The sequence below is a fragment of the Pogonomyrmex barbatus genome, unplaced genomic scaffold (assembly GCF_055798465.1).
Source record: "Pogonomyrmex barbatus isolate J1 unplaced genomic scaffold, ASM5579846v1 scaffold11, whole genome shotgun sequence".
Taxonomy (NCBI): domain Eukaryota; kingdom Metazoa; phylum Arthropoda; class Insecta; order Hymenoptera; family Formicidae; genus Pogonomyrmex; species Pogonomyrmex barbatus.
The window spans coordinates 5,495,740-5,513,635 of record NW_028297107.1 but is presented as its reverse complement, the minus strand read 5'-3'; the positions used below and the strand labels follow the sequence as shown (position 1 = coordinate 5,513,635).

Genomic DNA, 17,896 nt, shown 5'->3' with positions numbered 1-17,896 from the left:
GCACAGTAGTACATCCCTGGCGCTGCGCGGCGGATGATGCAATCGGCGGCGCGCGACGATTTGCGCAAGATTACAAAACGGTCAGTACACGGTGTGTAGCATCGTGTAGCATCGTACGTGGGGCTCAGAAGTAAGTACGCCCGTCCGTTTAATTTCCTCGCTGTTTTCCGCGTCGATTTTCCGGAAGTCACCGTCCTTGTCGAACCCTCGGCGATGGCGAACGAGGTGCGCCCGGCCCCCGAAGCCGAAGCCAGGACAACGGCGGACCACCAGGTCTACAAGATCCATAACCCGGACGACTTCGACCGAATCACCAAAGGGATCAAGGTTGCGCGGTGCATGCAGTCGCCGACTTCCTATGGTGAGCCACGAGTGTTTTAATTAGAACGGAGGAACTCGCGACCGAAAGTCTGGAGGCGACAGCTATCTGTTGGCTCCAAGCTGTGTTTGTGTTTCTTCCATTGAGTAGTGAAATACATCTAATTTCACATTTCTTCCCGGAAACAGACGTTTGGAGGAGTGCGATCAGGTGCAGAAGGTGTAACTAGAGAACGTGGCTGAAGCACATACATACATACATGACGTTTGACAAAAGTGAAAGGCATCGAGCGAACTTACATTCTCATGATTATACGATGTAACAAGAAGCATCTTTTTCCACATTAATATTCTATATGCTGACATTCAATTTTATAAAAAATATTGATATGTTAGAGTATTATAACAAAAATTTTTTCATATCTCCAATCAGAAAAATATTAATTATTAATCAGGAAATTAATTATACTAGTCTCCTTTGACTGTAGAAAAATGAAACTTAAATTAAGGGAAGTTTAATTATATTATTTTGAAGTTTTCAGGGATATTTTCTTCAAAATGTATATAGTGATTTACAAATTACTACTATATCATAATCAAAATTAAGCAAATTAATTTTAGAGAGTTATGTTAAAATTAAATTAATTTCAGCTAAATTAAAAGCTAATTCTAAAAAAAACATTTATATTAAATTATAAAATGCTATAACTTTTTATAATTAGATTATTATAATTAGATTACTTTAAACGATAAAAAAAAATGAAATGAAACAAAAAAATCTTAATTCCGAGAAGGAAGTTAAAATGAATGTTTTAAAAAGTATAATTAATTAACATTAAAAGTTAATCTCATTTGAAATTAATTAAGTTAAAAGTTCTTCATAACTTGTAAGTAATTAGTTATAATTAATTAGTTCTTCATAACTTGTAACTGATTAACTATAGTTATTACTATCCAACTTTGATTATGATTAACATTATTAATGATAACATTTTGTATTAGAATTCATTTCATCAGAGCAAAGAGAGCAATCTTTGATATAGAAAGTTTATTATTGTCTTATGATAAAATTATTATTCTCAGAAATCAGGAAAACCAATTTCTTCAGTTTCTTCAGTTTGTATGAAGGAAGGAAAGAAATGTTTAACAGTTGAACAATGACTAACAGTTTAATAATATTCTATATATAGAATTTTCCATTTTGCAGTGCCTGATAATGACCAGCTATTAAGTCAACTGGTAGTGTCTGATTCTCTGTGCTGTTCCTACTGTAACACCGAGTTTGAGGACAAGGCGCAACAAAGACTGCACTACAAGTTAGATTGGCATCGCTATAATTTGAAGCAACATCTGAACGGCTTGAAGTCCATTACCGAGGACAGTTTCAATAGGTTGGCCGGCGAAGGTACAGTCTGAGATGAAGTACACGGCGAAGAACAGTTAGGCATGTGGAAATTTTGTAGGCGACATGTCTAGCCTGTCCGGTAGCGAGGTAGAGTCCGAGAACGAGGACGATGCTGGTACTTCGGAGACTGGGACCTCGTCTAATGAGCAAACCAAAAACGAGCCGGCAACCAAGACTGGACTTGGCAGGTCTAAAAAGATGTCAGAAAGACGCGGGAGGACGATCGAGTCTGATATTTCGGACACGGAGTACAACGAGGAGATGTCCAAGGAACGGAAATTGCAAGTCGTTGCGAGCCGCCATACCAAGGTGTTCTTTGAAAACGACGATGGCAACATATTTAGCATCTACCGGTGTCTGCTGCATCATAAAAAGGTGTGTTTGATTATCCTCAATTAGAAAGACGTTTAATAGATTCATGCGCTACGTTACTGTTACGCGTGCTTAAAAGATATGCTCGCGTACAGAGGCATTATCTTGAAACTTAATCTACTTTGTTAGAGTCACTTGGCGTGCTCTATAGTTGCCAGATCGGGAGATATGCACTTACGTTTTAGGACATTCCCGAAAAAGATAGCGAGATGATTACTCAGGCGTTGGACAGTGGGAAAAAGACTAAGTGGACGGTCATCATGGTCGGCGGTGGACACTTTGCCGCTGCTGTATTTCAAGGTAATGTATCTTAATAAGTTTTTTGTAGGTATACATGATTGTTATATCCGTTCGCTTTGATGTATATCGCAGATGGTGAGCCTATCGTGCATAAGACCTTCCATTCTTATACCGTGCGGGCGAAACAAGGCTTTGCTCAGAGCTCCCGTACGAATGGTAATCATGCAAAAAGTGCCGGCGCTAGTTTACGGAGATATAACGAAGCGTCGCTTATTCAGGTATATTTGAGTTTACTCAATTTCATAGAGATCAATGAATTCTTTAACAATTATATAATTTTGTAAATTTGATTCTTTTAGCATGTGCAAGAGATATTGGAGTCATGGTCAATGCACATCAATAATTCATCAGCTATTTTGTATCGAGCGGTCGGTCCGCATAATCGCACAGTGCTCTTTGGTGGCAAGAATCCTCCCTTAGATAAGAATGATTTTAGAATAAGACCACTGCCATTTCCTACTCGCAGAGCAACATTTAGAGAAGTTAAAAGGGTATATGATATATTAAGCACCATGGAAATTTATGGTAAACAGTTGGTCATAAACTTTTGTGATCGTATTTAATTGATTTATCATACCAATCGATTTATTTTTTATAACGAAGGCTCCGCGGCAGATTTCACGGATTGTTTCCCCAATTCTCCAAGACAGCCCATACGTAAGAAGATCTCAAAACCAGAGATCATGAGCGAGATACCCGAGGGAGAAATTACCAAATATAATTCTAATACTGGTAATCCACAGGAGAGTGATAAGATTAAAGCACCTGCGCAATCTACTCCAGAAAAACAACATCGTAATTCCCGTCCGCACATAGATAGAGCGAAACCGAGGAAAAGTCCGAATCGGCCACTGCCAGGTACGCATTATTAAAATATAAATAATTAAATTTAAAACGATCAAAGTTTTATTAAATATATGTGATTATTATTAAGAAATATTTTATTTATGTTATTTTATATATTTATGCTGGATTATAGAGACTTTTTATTTTACAGATATTATTCTTAAATTAGCTCAATCATCTTCTGAATCTGAAATGGATACAAATCTTCCATTAGACATCTCCTTAATTGAAGAAGACTTTGAAACATCATTCAGGGAGAATTTACAAGCGTTTCAAGATACTGTGCCAAGATACATGAAAAACAAGAAAGCTCACCGGCAAAAGAAAAAAGTAAAGAAAGATGGTAAATCTCAATTTTTTTTAAAATAGATTATCTATATTAAATTTATAATTTCTAGAAATTTTTTTATAACAATTTAAGAGTATAAGAAAATGTTCCATTTAAATTACATAATATAAAAATATGATTTTTCTATATTGTTTTTAGCTCCGGTAAATAACGAAGTGCTATCCGATGCTAAAACTAAATTGTGGACTGCCTGTAAGCAAGGCGATAATGACTTATTATCATCGGTTATTGATAACTTGCTAGCTAAAATTAAAGAATGCGAGGAGGAACAGAACAAAAAAGATATTATAGATAATTGCGCTATATCCAATAATACTCTCGTGAACACGGACAATGTGGCGAAGTTGGTAAACGATACTAATGAGGACGGTAACACGATGTTGCATTTGGCGGCGCTTGGTGGACATTACGAACAAGTGTGGTGAGTGCATTATATTTTATTTATTGTAGAATAAATATTATAACTTACTATTTAATAAAATTTTGGATGATTTTATATAACTCTATTTGTCCTTAGGTTATTACTGGAAATTGGATCTGATCCTTGCAATAAAAATAAAAAATTACAAACGCCTTATGCCGCTGCGAATGATAAAAAGACTAGAAATACCTTCAGAAGATTTATGGAAGCTAATCCGGACAAATTTAATTATCAAAAGGTATTATTAATGGAACGTTGCATTTTGATATATTTATCAACAAATTTCATTAAATCTATAAATTATATTATTTTTTAATGTCTGACTCAACTTAGTCTCAAATACCTGGGCCGCTCTCGGATGAGATTGAGCAAGCGGAAGCAGAGAAGAAAAGACAGCAACGAAAGTTGAAACGCTTCAAAGAAAAAGTTAAAAGAAAGGAATTTGAATTGAAGAAACAGGAGGAAAACGAGAAGCAGAGGTTCCTTAATCTCAGCGATGGAGAAAAGGTAAAGTTCATTGAAAGTGCATTTTAATAGCTTTTGTTAACAGCTTCCGTTAGTGTCGATTTTGATATTTTATTTCTTTCTTTTTGTTTTATAGAGAGCATTGGTCACGCAGAACCGGATGTTGAGCGCAGGATACACTGTGATATCGCGATGTTTCCAATGCGCTATTGATATGACTAATAAGGTGCCTTTCGAGTACAACGCCAATCGTTTCTGCTCAATGCCATGTCTCAAGGAACACCGTCTTCACAATAAATATGTTATCTGATGGTGCATCATGTCTAGCTAGGAAAACTTTTATGCCAATTATTCATTCAATCATGCTCATCGGCTACAGAGAAGCTGCATTTGCAGACAACTTATATAGACAACTCATACCGAATTCATCTACGGCTTCTTGTGGAATTTGTCTTGTAATTATTGGAATGTAGAATAGAATTTTCACAACCGTCGTCATTTTCTTTGGAATATTCTTTTTTACATATAATAAAGTTCATTTTCACGCATTTTAAAAACGAGAAAATTTTTTAATTAATTTTCAGAAAAGCGAAGAAATTAAACTGACAGTGAGAAAATGATGTAAGATACAAAGAATTCGAATAATATATGCAAAGTTATCGCAGTGTGATAATGTAAAAAATTATATGATCAAGGGATTTAAAAAATTCTTTCAGGCTATAACAATGGAGTATATATTTTGATCTATATATAATCGGATGTACATAAAGGGCAGAGGTTTTTTTACAAAGTATAATATATTATTCTATGTGTACTTTCACTTGCTAATATTTAACATCTTTACTCATTAAATGCCATACAAATATTATATATGTGTGTATAGGAGTATAATGACATACAACTAAAAAAAATAAAAACTACTCAACTTATACATTCGCGTTCATATTAGAATATTTGCGGAAAGATCATATGTATATATACAGGACGCTTAAATAGAATATTCAATGTTCTTAACAAAACAGAAAAATAAATGTTCATAAGGAAAAATTTACTTGAAAATAATATCTGAATAAATAAAAAAATAGCTATTTGAAAAAATTTTTTAATAAATTATGAATGTATTATAAATATAAATAAAACAGTTCATATATATATATATATATATATATATATATATATATATATATATATATAAAATTACTTGATACATTAAAATAATTTTTTATTTAAAGCATCCAGATTTTTCTACCTATTCACAATTGACATATAACAAGTAAATTTATTTTTGATAAAAAAAAATTTATATAAATTTTTAGATAAGAAATAGAATGTTTAAAGAAGAGCTTCATAAATTGCTAAATATCAATAATTGTAACTTGAATCTTGATCAATAATGGAAATAAATAAAGCAGTGTAATCAGATTAAAAAATTAAATGTTAGAGGAATGCTATCTGTTTATTATTAATTAATTTTTTGTAAAGACAATTTATTGATGGCATCCTATATATATCCGTATATATCGCTCGTAAAGTTGTGTTAATGACTAGTATCATCAAAAAATGAACTTTTTCCCGCGTTGTATGTTACGCTAAATAAATTTGATTTTGTGATTAAAAGTACGTATAATCGCGAAAATCCGACACAGTATTTGCAAGCGAAGAGTATCTTTCCGATGAAAAAAATGAAAAGTTTGTACGTTCAAGAACATTAAACTCACAAATTCGACGTAACAATGCAACGATCGACATCCAGCAATATATTATAATTCTGTAGCTGATGTATATATGTACAAGGTGATTATCTTTACACTTAATTTCTATAGGCTTGATAAAAATAGTGCACAAAATACACATCACAAAACGATCGAATGGTTTCACATAGTTCGAAATTCGAACGAAAAACACGTAGCTCAATGATCCAAAATAAACGAGCTCCAAAGAGCTGTGTCAATTTTGACATGCGATTTTGACGAAGATCAAAATTTTTCTCCATTTTCTCGATCGCTCTATATATTCTTCCTGGCTCTCCTCTTGGACATTCGAGATATATATAAAGCAGAAATCATTTCGGAATCAAGGAAATCAATGAAGCACAAATCTGACTTTCATTTAGGCTGAATGCATGCGGAATATCGCGTGTATACATATCGTGATCCTCTGTTTGTGCAAAAATAGATGTCCGCATTCGGCTTTTACTTCCGGTTCGTTCTATCGGAAGAATAGTAACATATTTAAGTACAAAATATCCGAGATTTCTGTTCGAGATCATCTTTTTCCTTTTTCTTGCGTCGATCTCTCTCGTGTCTGCCTTGATCAAGGTGTACAGTCTCGCTTGTGCTGGATTCGTTTCACTGATCTCATGCGCATAGCACTCTGGGTGTACATATATTTTCTTCAGTCTTTTATTACGTAAAAGGGCTGTGTAAACTTAAACTGGGAGAATTCCGTCGTGCAAATATTTTTACGTTACGATAATATTCGAGATATTACAATGTTTTTCGTTAAAATGTTAACTGCGATGAGAATTTCATATTCTTTACAAAGGAAAATTCTCAAGTCGAAAAGTGTAAAAGTCTGCATTCTTTGAAGATCTGTATTTGTTAATTAAGTAATTTAATTAATAGGTATATCATCTTGATTGATATACCTTTGAAAATAATAATAATAATAATTAGTTCATCAATAATCCTGGAGTGAGACTGATCCGCATTCGAGTACACGATCAATCATTTAATTCGATCATCCCAATCATTTTCAATTACTAATACAAATTTCTATAACAACGTAAATTGTGATTTCTTCAATATTTTTTTACTCGAGAAAGATGATCGTGTAACTTATTCCGAGATGCATACTTATCAAAATAATTGAATTCGTTTTTCATTTCTTCAAGATTGCCATCATGCCATAATCAGCAGGTGACAATCAGAGCGATCGAATTTCGACGTTTCGTCCGTTTCTTCTTCAGCTTCTCCATCGGTTTAGACCGATGTGGAATCGTCCGTGTCGGTGTCATCGCCGTAGAGACCCCGCCCGTCGGTCTTCGTCCAGGTCGCGGTGTTCTCCACACCGATCTCGTATCTGTTCTCCTGTTGGGCATTGTTGGACGGCACGATTCTCACGTAGGTCTCCCTCATGCCATCCTTCTGCTCCGTGACACCCTTGGCACTCCTCTCCTCGCAGCTGGCGGACTTGGAGCGGGTCTTCTCCTCGGGCTTCCTCGTCACCGCCTCGATCGACTCCAGCGAGCTCTTTCTGCGGCTATTCCTGCGGTTCGTCCTGTCGACCTGGTCCTTGCCGGTAGTGGAGGTCTTCCTACCACCCACCTTCGGGCTCTCGTTCTCCAGATACTTTCGAATCCACTTGGGTGTCTCGTTCGAGTACGCCTGCGCCTTCTTCGCGTACTTGCCGGGCGTGTTCGGCAGGATCATCGGCACCTCCGTCTCGATCACCGTCGTGATCACCTGCTCGTTCTCGTCGAAGTTGCTCTCGAGGTACTTGCGCTTCGGCGTGCCGCCCACGCTCAGCTTGCCGAGGGTCGAGACGCTGCCGCTCTCGTCGCTACCGGGCGTCTCGTACGTGTACGAGTAGTGCCGCTGGATGTGCTTCGGCTCCTTCTCCTGTCGCTGTTGATCCTGCTCCTTGACCTCCTGCTCCTTCTCGCTCGTCTCCTGGTTCTGTCGGTTCTCCTCCTTCTCGATCCTCTTCAGCTTTTCGAGCGCGTCGTCGATCGAGTATCGCGGCGACTTTCTGCCGCCGGTGCCGAACTCCGGCAGCTTCACCGGCGACAGCAGCGACTGCCGCAGATTGCCGGCGATGCTGTGCCGCTGCCGGACAGGCGGGTCCAGCAACCGGCGCAGGCTTGAATTCCTGATCTCCGGTACCGACATCCTCTCTCGGACCGGGATCGGCGGCGGTTTGCCGGAGGAGCGCGCCTTCGAGAACGGGATGATCTCGGACTTGGGCGGCGACGGCAACGTCGACGTTTTCCTGCCGGTGAACGGGAAGTCCGGCGCGAGGAACCGCCTCTCGCCGGGCGGGAAGATCGGCGACGTGCTCGCGACGATCACGCTCTGGAGAACCTCGCAGGTGGGGCTCTTCAGCTTGTCGGACGTTATTCCCGTGAGCTCCTCGGTCTTCATCTGCTGGTGTTCGAAGATCGGCGAGCTGGCGATCGGCAGGAGTCGCGACTTGCAGCTGTCCTGGCTGTCCAAGCTGAAGCGCTGCTTTGCCAGCTGGCTGTCCAGGCTGAAGCGCTGCTTGGGCGTGCCGGCGATCAGTCGCAGGTCGTTCTGCGTTTCCAGTTCCGGTATCGAGAACCGATCGCGATTAAACTTCACCTGCGCGTTGTTGTCCTTGATGTTTCGATACTTGGAGCCGATGTCCAGCTGCGACAGACGGTCGCGCTGGCTGGCTTGCAGAACGGCTGGCACGAATCTCTTGTGCTTGAGGGGGAAGGGCGGCGGCGAGGGTGAGTGCATGCCGACACCGCCGATCTCCCGGCCGGTGCTCAGGCACGGTTGGGACAGTCGCTGCTGCACTCGGCCGGGGTAGTAATCGCCGGTGACGAGGGTAGGCTGCGACAGCCGTTCGCGCTTGTCCTGCCGCAGGGCGAATCGGCGCACGTCCGGCTGTGACAGCCGCGACGAGCTCCTCTCCATCGTCAGACTACCGCGGGGGCTCACGCTGCCACCCAGGGCGTGCACGTTCGGCGTCGACAGTCTCTCCTCCTCGTTGATGCTGTTGTCGCCCGAGGTGGCACGCAGGCTGGTGTAGGATAGGCGTCCGCCGCCGCTGCCGCGGTGCATGCCGAAGTTGAACGAATTGATGCCGCTCAGGCTGGAATTGAGGGTCGGTTGCGACATGCGAATACGCCGATCCGGCGAGCCGCCCGATCGCCGATCGTACGAGATCAGCAGAGTCGGCAGATTTGGCTGCGAGTAACGGCTACGCTGACTCGCGGGTGAGTAACTCGGTGGACAGGGGGTGGTTGAGCGGGTGCCCTCGTAGGTACCCGAGTCCTGGGACTCGATGCTCGACTGCGACTGCGGCGGCGCCTTGACGGGGGTGATGTGCAGATTCGGATGGGACAGCCGGTTCTTGCGGCCCTGGCCCCGTGGCTTCAGATGGTCAATCAGATTCGGTTGGGACAACCGGACGATGCATGGGTTCGGGCGTCGGTTTAGGTACCAGAGGTCCCGGCGGGAATACGGCTCGCATCAGAGAGTGCCCTCTTCGCGAAGGCGCCGCATGAAGACCGGTCGCACGTCTTCGAAGAATGATGGCAGATCGAGCTCGGCAGCGCGCGCGATACCGCCGTCCTTGCATTCCAACCAGTAAGTGTCCATGAGGCCCTTGCCCTGAGAGAAGCGAAGTCCGAGATAAAAATCACGTAAAAAAAAAAAAAAAAAAAAAAAAAAAAAAAAAAAAAAAAAAACGGAATTGTTCAAAATTGATTAATTGTCGACAAAGAAAATTAATTATCCAATAATCTAAAATTTATCTTGATATATTCTTAGAATGTAGTGTATAGATATAACAAAATGAGAAAAGGATATTTATATTTATATTCATATTTAAACTTATATTTATATTTATATTTATATTTAAACAACTTACTTTCACGTCAACGAGACCACGGTGCTCGATTTTGAAACCGCCCACCGCGTCGAGCGCCTTCTTCATTTCCAAGCTGATGTGAATCCGTAAAGCTTGTGTGTAAAAAAAAACATAAAAAAAATTAATCAGTATATTAAAATATAATAATAAATATATAAGTAGAATAGAGATAGTGAAATAAATTTGAAGAAAATGGAAATTGCGAAGAATATCTTCATGATTCATGGCTCAACTTCTTGCCGTTATTTTAACTACGGAGTCTCAAATTTCTACCTTCACCGGTCGATTCCATGCGACTCGCGGTGTTCACGGTGTCGCCGAAGAGGCAATAACGAGGCATCTTGCTGCCGACGATACCGGCCACGACGGGACCGGTGTGGGCCCCGCTTCGTATCTGCAGCCGTTCGCCAGGGCGTTTGGGCACCTGGAACACGGACGATGCCGCCAGCAGATCTAACGCCATGGTGGCGATCTCGGACACATGCTTGTCACCTGGAAATAAGGAACAAAATCTGTTCGTAATAACGCAAGCATTGCTAATGCAAGAACGAAATGCACTTATTTATTCAGGGATTGTGAAATTTATGTGCACGAAGAAGGGAAACGGTGCATTTACCAAGCAAGATCGAGCAAGATGACGGACGGCAAGAGGAGTTGAGGGGTTTCGTACTTTTACCATTTCTAACAGGTAGACCAGAAGCGACCATGTAAGAATCCCCGATGGTCTCCACCTTGTAGACGTCGTAACACTCGATTCGCGCGTCGAACAGCTTGTAGATCGAGTTGAGGAACGTCACCACCTGGAAGAAACGCCAGCTTTCTCATTACCGCGTTATGCAGATACCACCGACGTGAATCATTCGTCACACACGTTTCATCGTACTTCACGTGTAAAATTGAAAATTAATTTAAGTCTGATCGGATTGTAATCACCGAGATTAAATAAATAATACGAACGATCGTTCGGGCAAATGGCGATCGTTCGGGCAAATGATGGGATAATGATGAGTGATGAATACGAGAGGGATGAGAATGGCGCACAGGTGGATGAATGATCAATTGCCACACGTGCGATTCGGAATAGTCCCTTGCGTGCATCCCGCAGGAATTCGCGTGGTATGCGCGCGATTTCATCATCGCGACAACGAGCGGGAACACCGTGCGATGGAACTTCTGCGTAATTTAGCAATTCGCTTCAGGATCGATCGGTCATTCCTGTGGGAAACAGAATGGGCGATGATGTACCTCGAGAGGTGTGTTTTCCGCGGCGATCTCCGTGAAACCGACTATGTCGCTGAAGTAGACAGTCACCGCCTCGTAATACTCCGCTGGTACCTGATGAACAAAAAAAAAAAAGAAAAAAAATTACGAATCCCTCGATCGTGGAAGACAGATAGCAGAAAAAATGAAAAAGAAACTTTTTTCTTATCCTTCACGATCGATCATTTAAAGAATGATGCAAGACAATATTAAAATTGACAGCGTTTAATAATATTATAGAGTTAAAGGATTAAAGAATTTTTTTATTAAAAGTTTTATAAAAATTTGTTTTAAAAGAAAAAGAAAGGAGTTTTGAAAAAGTGAGACTTTAAAAAAATGATTGCGTTTATGCAAAATTTATTTATGCTAAATTTGTTAATTTCAAAAATTGCAATTAAGATTTTATAGAGAAACTTAAGGATTTTTAAGAAAGAGATTTTCGTTCGAGAGTGATCGAGCGTTAAATATCACGCAACCACGAAAATATCCAAAAAGTATCCTTTGAATTTTAAAACTTTTTAAATTAATTTAAGCGATTCGAGATATTTCGGTTCACCTGTTGAGTCTGCTTGAGTTGCTGGGCAACGCTAGGTGGAAGCATTTGGAAAAGCAAAGTGTCGCTTTTTCTCTTCTCACGTTTGAGTTCGCGTGCCTTTTGAGACAAATTCGCGGCGTACATCTGCAATTAGTAAATTGAATCGTCACGATAACTTTGAACTTGAATAATAAGAACTAAACGGCAAATGGCGATCAAGAGATTGATATCGCCTATTAATTTTAGATAGAATCAAATTTTACGAATAATAAAATTTTACGAATTTTACGAATAATAAAATTTTACGAATAATAAAAATGTTTTTGATCAGAGATTGAAAAAAATTCTCTCTTCTCTCATCGTGACCTAGACTTCAACAACTGACTCTCCATTGAGACGTCAGTCCCACAACACGTGATTTATTCGTCGACGATCTCGCGGCCTACAGAGTTCGGAATTTCGAGTTGTAAGATTTGTCGTGATGTGAACTAATTAAAGCATAATCACGTTTCTCATAGTTCTTCCTGTGAATTCCGCATCCGAATGAACAAAATTAACGTCTACAACCGACGATCGAAAAGAATCGTGAAAGAATTGCGAATTTTAATCCAATTTATATGATCCGTTGATAAAAAAAAAAAAAAGACACTGAATCTATCCATCGGAAATGTTATTAATTTCTTTCATGGAATGAGAAAATACTCTAGGTAACTTGTTTTTCAATTTCAATCATCTGTAACTCGGATGTTTTTACGAAACGTGTACTTCCAGAATGACTCGACCTCTAATCAAGGAAAAATCAGAATTCTGCTAAAAAAAAAAAAATAAACCGCGATGAAAATTGAAGCTCGTATTACATCCTGTATACAAATTACTGCGAACGCCACGTCGTCAAAGAGAGTCGTGTGTAGCATGAAAGGAAATCAAATCGACGGCTTTGAATCGTCGAGCACAAACCTGAATGGTGGCGACGGCGTTGCGCATCAGTATGATAATGATGGGGGATACCACCAACACCAGAACGACAATAGCGATCCCTGCGACTTCCTTGTTGCTCGCATCTTGTAACGTCGAATTGACGTAATCCCTGTATATCACACGGCGATCAACATATTTCACAGGTAATTTAATGAAGCGTTATTAAAAGTTATCAAGCAATAAATATTACGAGATTAATTTACTAAAGCATTATTAAACGTTATCAAACAATAAATATTATAAAACAGTCAATTCATTTAACATCAAGAGACTAGCAAAATTAAATTAAATAAATTGTATTGAGATATTTTACTAAGTAACAAACGAGAAACTGAGAAATTCTGTTGTTTGATCTATTTTTATAATATTATATATATATATATATATATATATATATATATTTATATTTTCAATAAAAAAATTATGAAGAATTTACAGATTAATATTAATAATTTATCGATTAAATTATCCAAATTTAAATTGCACTTAAAAATGATACAACAAGTTTAGTAATGATTTAGAATCTAAATAAAAAATTATTTAAGTAAATAAATAGAAATGTGCTCTAATGGAAATATAATTAAGGAATAATGAGAAAAAATTCAATTTTTTTTATATAAATATTTTAAGTATTCAAGCTGATTTATGTAAAGCTTTATTGCAATGCAGAGATTAGTTGTTCTAATAAAAATTTAATTTTATTTATAGCATCTTGTTTCGTACGCTTAATAAAAATTCAATGAAACTTTACGTAAATTACCTCGAATACTTAAAATACTTTATATTCTTAAAATCCAATTTTATCATCATTAGATTTTATTGAAGTGCGCCTAGTGAAACAGCGCATAAATATCACTGAGCAAAAACAAAAAGCGGAGAAAATCTGCCTTGTTAGAAACATTGATTTGACGTCTATTGAAATCCAATTTAACGAATTTACCCGTACATGAGCGCGGCTGTACATTCTCCGAAATAAATTATGATTAATCGCGCGTCGAAAGATTTCCAAGGAGAAATTTCTCTCGCAAATCGTCCCATCCCGCGGAGATCGATACTTTCCCGATTACGGTAGCAATTACCAAATACACCCCGTGTACTCGTCTCTCGCGGAGACAAATCGAGACGAGAGGACAATTCCATTATGAGGATTTGCTACCTTATCATGTGACGCAATTCCCGCTGCAGCTTACGCAGCTCGTCGATGTAAGTGGCCATCGAGTCGAAGTAAGTGATTGCATCCTCCACGCTCGGCTTCCTCTTTTGATTCCGCAGGATCTCGTCCCGCCTGGGAAGAGAATGCAAAATGTTCGTTCGCATGTCTCGTCCTGTTTGCGCGCTCTTATTGCCGTAATCTATCATCTGCCTGTTACGCCGTTAGTTATTAATAATTCTTTTTTTTTTTTTTTTTTTTTCCTCTTTTGGCGAAAATATTCTCGCGCGTGACCGTCTACGGGAGAGGGCGGAGAGAGAGAGACGAAGGCGGGAAAGACGTTTTACCTTGCCTTGATCTTGCCGTAATCGGGCATGGTGCGCGTGATTTCGTTGTAAAACTTCTTCAGGGATGGCACGTACGTCAGGGCGGCATTCAAGAGGTCGCGGCCCAGTGCCTCGTGGCGGACGTAACTAATGTAGTTATCCCCGAGAAGAATACCTCGGCCGAAGTAATTGATTCCCTCGACGGAGGCGATACCGAGGCTCTCGATGCTCCGCAAAAGATTCTTGAAGGCTATCAGATACCTGAAACGGGAAGTTTCCCATGTAATCTCCTCCTCCCGCAAGAGACGCGCTTGGATTACGATCGCCGTCGTCATTTTCCCCGCTCTTTCGGGAGATTTCCGACATTGTTTACCTCCACACCCCGCTGTTGTCCGTCTCCTTGATCTGATTAGTCAGGTGGTCCAGCATAGCGGCGTTCACGTTCGTGTACCACGTCATCACCTCGGTGATGCTGCTCTCCGAGCTTATTTTCTGCCTGCGGGAAACAAACAAACGAGTTTTGCGCTCAATCCAATCGTCGTCTGCATCAACGATATCTTAAGCTACCATAAAACGCGGTCGATGTGCGCATACATCGAAACGTAATCTCCGAATCCGCGATATCTCATCCGTCGACGGATAGTCGTAACGCGCGATGTAAATATAACTGCACGGAATTGAATCTGCGGATCAAGAGGATCTTACGTGATCCGATTTCTCCGTACTTTTGATATTCGATCTTCTCTCGTAAAATTTTCATTCCAGACATCTTTTACATGTTTAAAAAGATTTCCGAAATTATCTCTCTTAAGTTATCTCAATTTTTTTCATCATACCGATGCTGATGAGGATTAGAAGTAAGGTTCGAAACGTTCATCTTGAGAGATATTATGTGACTAATTTAGTTCATCATTTTATGTTTCCACCTTATTTGGTCGTTAATTCTCTCATTTGAGCCTTCTCCTTTATCACCTCCGTCGGAATTGTCTCGGAGACGATCTCGCCCCCGTCGGCGAGAGGCGACGATCTAAAAAAAAAGGCCACGCGCGATCCTTCGGACAGGTGTGAGTCGCCTTGGACGATTCGCACGTGGCGGGATGTCGGATCGATAGTGACATCGGCGAGTAGACCTTCGCATTTGCTACGAGGGGTCTGATCGGTGCAACGTTGAACGTTGTCGAGGCGAGATTTAACCGCGAACAGACGACGACAGGGAAGGGAAAGGGAGAGGCAGACAAAAGGGGGAGAGAGAGAGAGAGAGAGAGAGAGAGAGAGAGAGAGAGACAAAGAAGAAGATATATGAAAAGAGAGAAAGTCAGAGATAGAAGGAGAGAGAGAGAGAGAGAGAGAGAGAGAGAGAGAGAGAGAGAGAAGACAGGAGTCTAAAAATACTGTCTATTGCTCCAAATGGGCGCTCGCGCGCTCATGTGTGACGACCTCTTCCATTGCTCATAAAGAGAACACGAGAGAGAGAAAGAGCGAGAGCGAGAACAAGAACGAGAGCGAGAGGGGGGAGAGAGAGAGGGGGGAGGGGAGAAAGAGAGAGAGAGAGAGAGAGAACAAATGTGAAGAATGAAAATCAGAGGATGGTACAAAAAGGAAGACAGACAATTTTATTATAAAGACAAATAGACAGCTTTATTGCTGTCTTCTGGGATAGCCTACTCTAGAATGCAAGGCAGGAAGACACGTGAGAATAATCACAGAGCGAGCGTATCGTGACGCTGGCAGAAGAAGCGCGAGTGCGAGTAGCATATAATGATAAACAAATTCACTCGTCGCTGTATTTATATAATAAATAAACTACATTATTTATTGAAGAAGAGAGAAAAGGAGAGGAGAAGAAGGGAGCCGAAGAAGTGGGTGGACATTTGACAAGAAAGCTTTGACGTGCAATAACGCGGAATAAACATCTCCTGATAGCTCTAAGCAAAGAGACGGCTAAACCACGAATGATGGGTAACAAAAGGGAAACGTAAACGGTGTGAATGATGTACCAATAAACCGCTGCCTGGACAGAAGAAATGTGGAATGTACGAAACATCGAATGTATGAAATGTGAGAGGAAGATGAGTATTCTGGAAGTGAAATTCCCGAGAAAACGAGAGAAAAGATCGTCGCGTGAAGTAACACAGTTGAATTAATAAGCGTACGTAATTATAGATAGGAAAATCGATGAGTGCAATTTATACAATTACCGTGATATTGGAATTAGTGATATATGGAAATAAGGTGGATGAACAAACGGCGTATCTCAGAATTTTCAAAGATAAAGATCTCCTTTAACTAAGGTAAAATTTTCATCAAGAAGCGTAAGAATACGAGGTAAATCCGAAAGAATTCGTTATGTCTTTCCGCATCGATCGGCTCGCGAAAGTCTCTTTTCCCGCAGGCCAAAACCTAGTAATAGAAAGACAAAGGATTGTTAGCGGCTTGTTATCGGCTTGATATCGGAAGTTGACACAAATGTGCCGCCTGTCTTCCGTATGCATGGCCGTATGATAACCGCCTGCAACTTCTTCCGCCTTATTTCTGCTTTCATTTCTTCCTGTTTGCCGTCGATCAGCGGAGAGACATCACGGAGATTTCTTTCTTGCAAAGCAAACGCGTCGTTAAGGAATCAAAGACATCGAGACACCGCCTTCGGCGAAAAACTTGTCCTTAACAATTTTTAAATAATCCCGAATTTTTTTTGTAAGTCTATTTACAGTTGTTCGACCGTTTCACATCTTTGCTTTCCAAAAATCATCCTCCCGAAAGTTAATATGAACGTTAAACTTCTGTTGTTTGAGCTCGATTCGTGATAAAAAAATATTCCGATCACTTGGAAAAATGTTTTCGTCTGGCGACCTTTCGCATTTTCGCTGGTAGACCGCGATGCTCGATAACACGCGCATTCATATTTTCAATCGGCAGGAGAGGGAAGATATGAAGGTACACGATTGAGATATTTCGCAATTACGTCACGTAGACAAAGCCGGACTCGAAATTAAAATTAAAGTTTCCGCCGCGCGGAAATTCGAGAAACACGCGATCAGCGCGCGCATTGTCGCGCCGAAATGAGAATGAAATGCAGAAGCGGGCGGCACAAAATATTCTTCGTGCGAGCAATCGGCCTTTCCATATCGATACTTTATCACCCTATCGATTTATCGGATGTACGTGCCTGTCAGGTTGAGGCTTGTGCATGTCGTTTTCACCTTCGCCAGAATGAAAAACGTGCCTTTTATAAATATTGCGACGAGCGCGATACATTGAAATCGGCGCGATTCTGGCGCGAATCCAGACGTAAAGTGGGACTCGCTCGAGTGAACCGAGGTGGAGGAGTGATCTAACTCGAAAAGAAAATAAAAAAAATAAAAAAAGAACAAAGAAAAAAAAAAGAACAGAAAGAGAGATCATTATTTTCTTCGCGTTTGCATAACGCGTTTCGCAATTGATCGAGAAAACCTTCGAAAAAACGCGAGTATTACGTAAAAATAATCGACGATTTGTTCGGCAAAAGAACAGTGGATATATTTTTTCTTTAATTACTTTTTTTGCAAGTTTAAA

At 40.3% G+C, this 17,896-nt stretch overlaps 3 protein-coding genes across 10 annotated transcripts in view; 1 reads left to right on the top strand and 2 right to left on the bottom strand.

Moving 5' to 3' along the window:
* The first annotated feature begins 63 nt into the window (after positions 1-63).
* On the top strand, positions 64-5,041 carry LOC105426668 (tRNA endonuclease ANKZF1). 2 transcript variants are annotated; one of them, XM_011637992.2, is made up of 13 exons: positions 219-361; positions 508-637; positions 1,526-1,723; positions 1,782-2,098; positions 2,281-2,395; positions 2,468-2,613; positions 2,695-2,920; positions 2,999-3,253; positions 3,393-3,584; positions 3,729-4,011; positions 4,108-4,249; positions 4,345-4,518; positions 4,613-5,041. In XM_011637992.2, the coding sequence occupies exons 2-13, from the start codon at positions 625-627 to the stop codon at positions 4,784-4,786; spliced, it is 2,235 nt and encodes a 744-aa protein (XP_011636294.2). In that variant the 5' UTR covers positions 219-361; positions 508-624; the 3' UTR covers positions 4,787-5,041. The 2 variants fall into 2 exon arrangements, with proteins under 2 accessions (XP_011636292.2, XP_011636294.2); XM_011637990.3 differs by lacking the exon at positions 508-637 and having other exon boundaries at positions 64-361.
* A 142-nt stretch (positions 5,042-5,183) lies between these two features.
* Positions 5,184-9,474, bottom strand: LOC105426663 (uncharacterized). The gene has a single exon (XM_011637982.3). It carries the CDS (start codon positions 9,339-9,341, stop codon positions 7,458-7,460), a length of 1,884 nt encoding a protein of 627 aa, XP_011636284.2. The 5' UTR covers positions 9,342-9,474; the 3' UTR covers positions 5,184-7,457.
* A 152-nt stretch (positions 9,475-9,626) lies between these two features.
* LOC105426664 (uncharacterized) overlaps positions 9,627-17,896 on the bottom strand; it is a 30,071-nt gene continuing 21,801 nt past the window's right edge. For 5 of the 7 annotated variants that reach the window (XM_089071065.1, XM_089071067.1, XM_089071064.1 and 2 more), the window contains 10 exons: positions 14,718-14,840; positions 14,366-14,605; positions 14,025-14,153; positions 12,848-12,977; positions 11,912-12,034; positions 11,341-11,430; positions 10,712-10,895; positions 10,369-10,587; positions 10,096-10,187; positions 9,627-9,836 (listed from right to left, as the gene is read on the bottom strand). In XM_089071065.1, the coding sequence (XP_088927191.1) occupies positions 9,696-9,836; positions 10,096-10,187; positions 10,369-10,587; positions 10,712-10,895; positions 11,341-11,430; positions 11,912-12,034; positions 12,848-12,977; positions 14,025-14,153; positions 14,366-14,605; positions 14,718-14,840 (1,471 nt within the window). In that variant the 3' untranslated portion in view covers positions 9,627-9,695. The remainder of the gene's footprint in view (positions 9,837-10,095; positions 10,188-10,368; positions 10,588-10,711; positions 10,896-11,340; positions 11,431-11,911; positions 12,035-12,847; positions 12,978-14,024; positions 14,154-14,365; positions 14,606-14,717; positions 14,841-17,896) is intronic. The other 2 variants (XM_011637983.3, XM_011637984.3) reach the window with 2 other exon arrangements.

Excerpts from the sequence above, each read along its gene's own strand:
- LOC105426668 (XM_011637990.3), top strand. The coding sequence starts at position 214 with ATGGCGAACGAGGTGCGCCCGGCCCCCGAAGCCGAAGCCAGGACAACG. Across the intron at positions 1,724-1,781 it reads CAATAGGTTGGCCGGCGAAG|GCGACATGTCTAGCCTGTCC; the intron begins GTACAGTCTGAG and ends GAAATTTTGTAG. Across the intron at positions 2,921-2,998 it reads AAGCACCATGGAAATTTATG|GCTCCGCGGCAGATTTCACG; the intron begins GTAAACAGTTGG and ends TTTATAACGAAG.
- LOC105426663 (XM_011637982.3), bottom strand. The coding sequence starts at position 9,341 with ATGTCGCAACCGACCCTCAATTCCAGCCTGAGCGGCATCAATTCGTTC.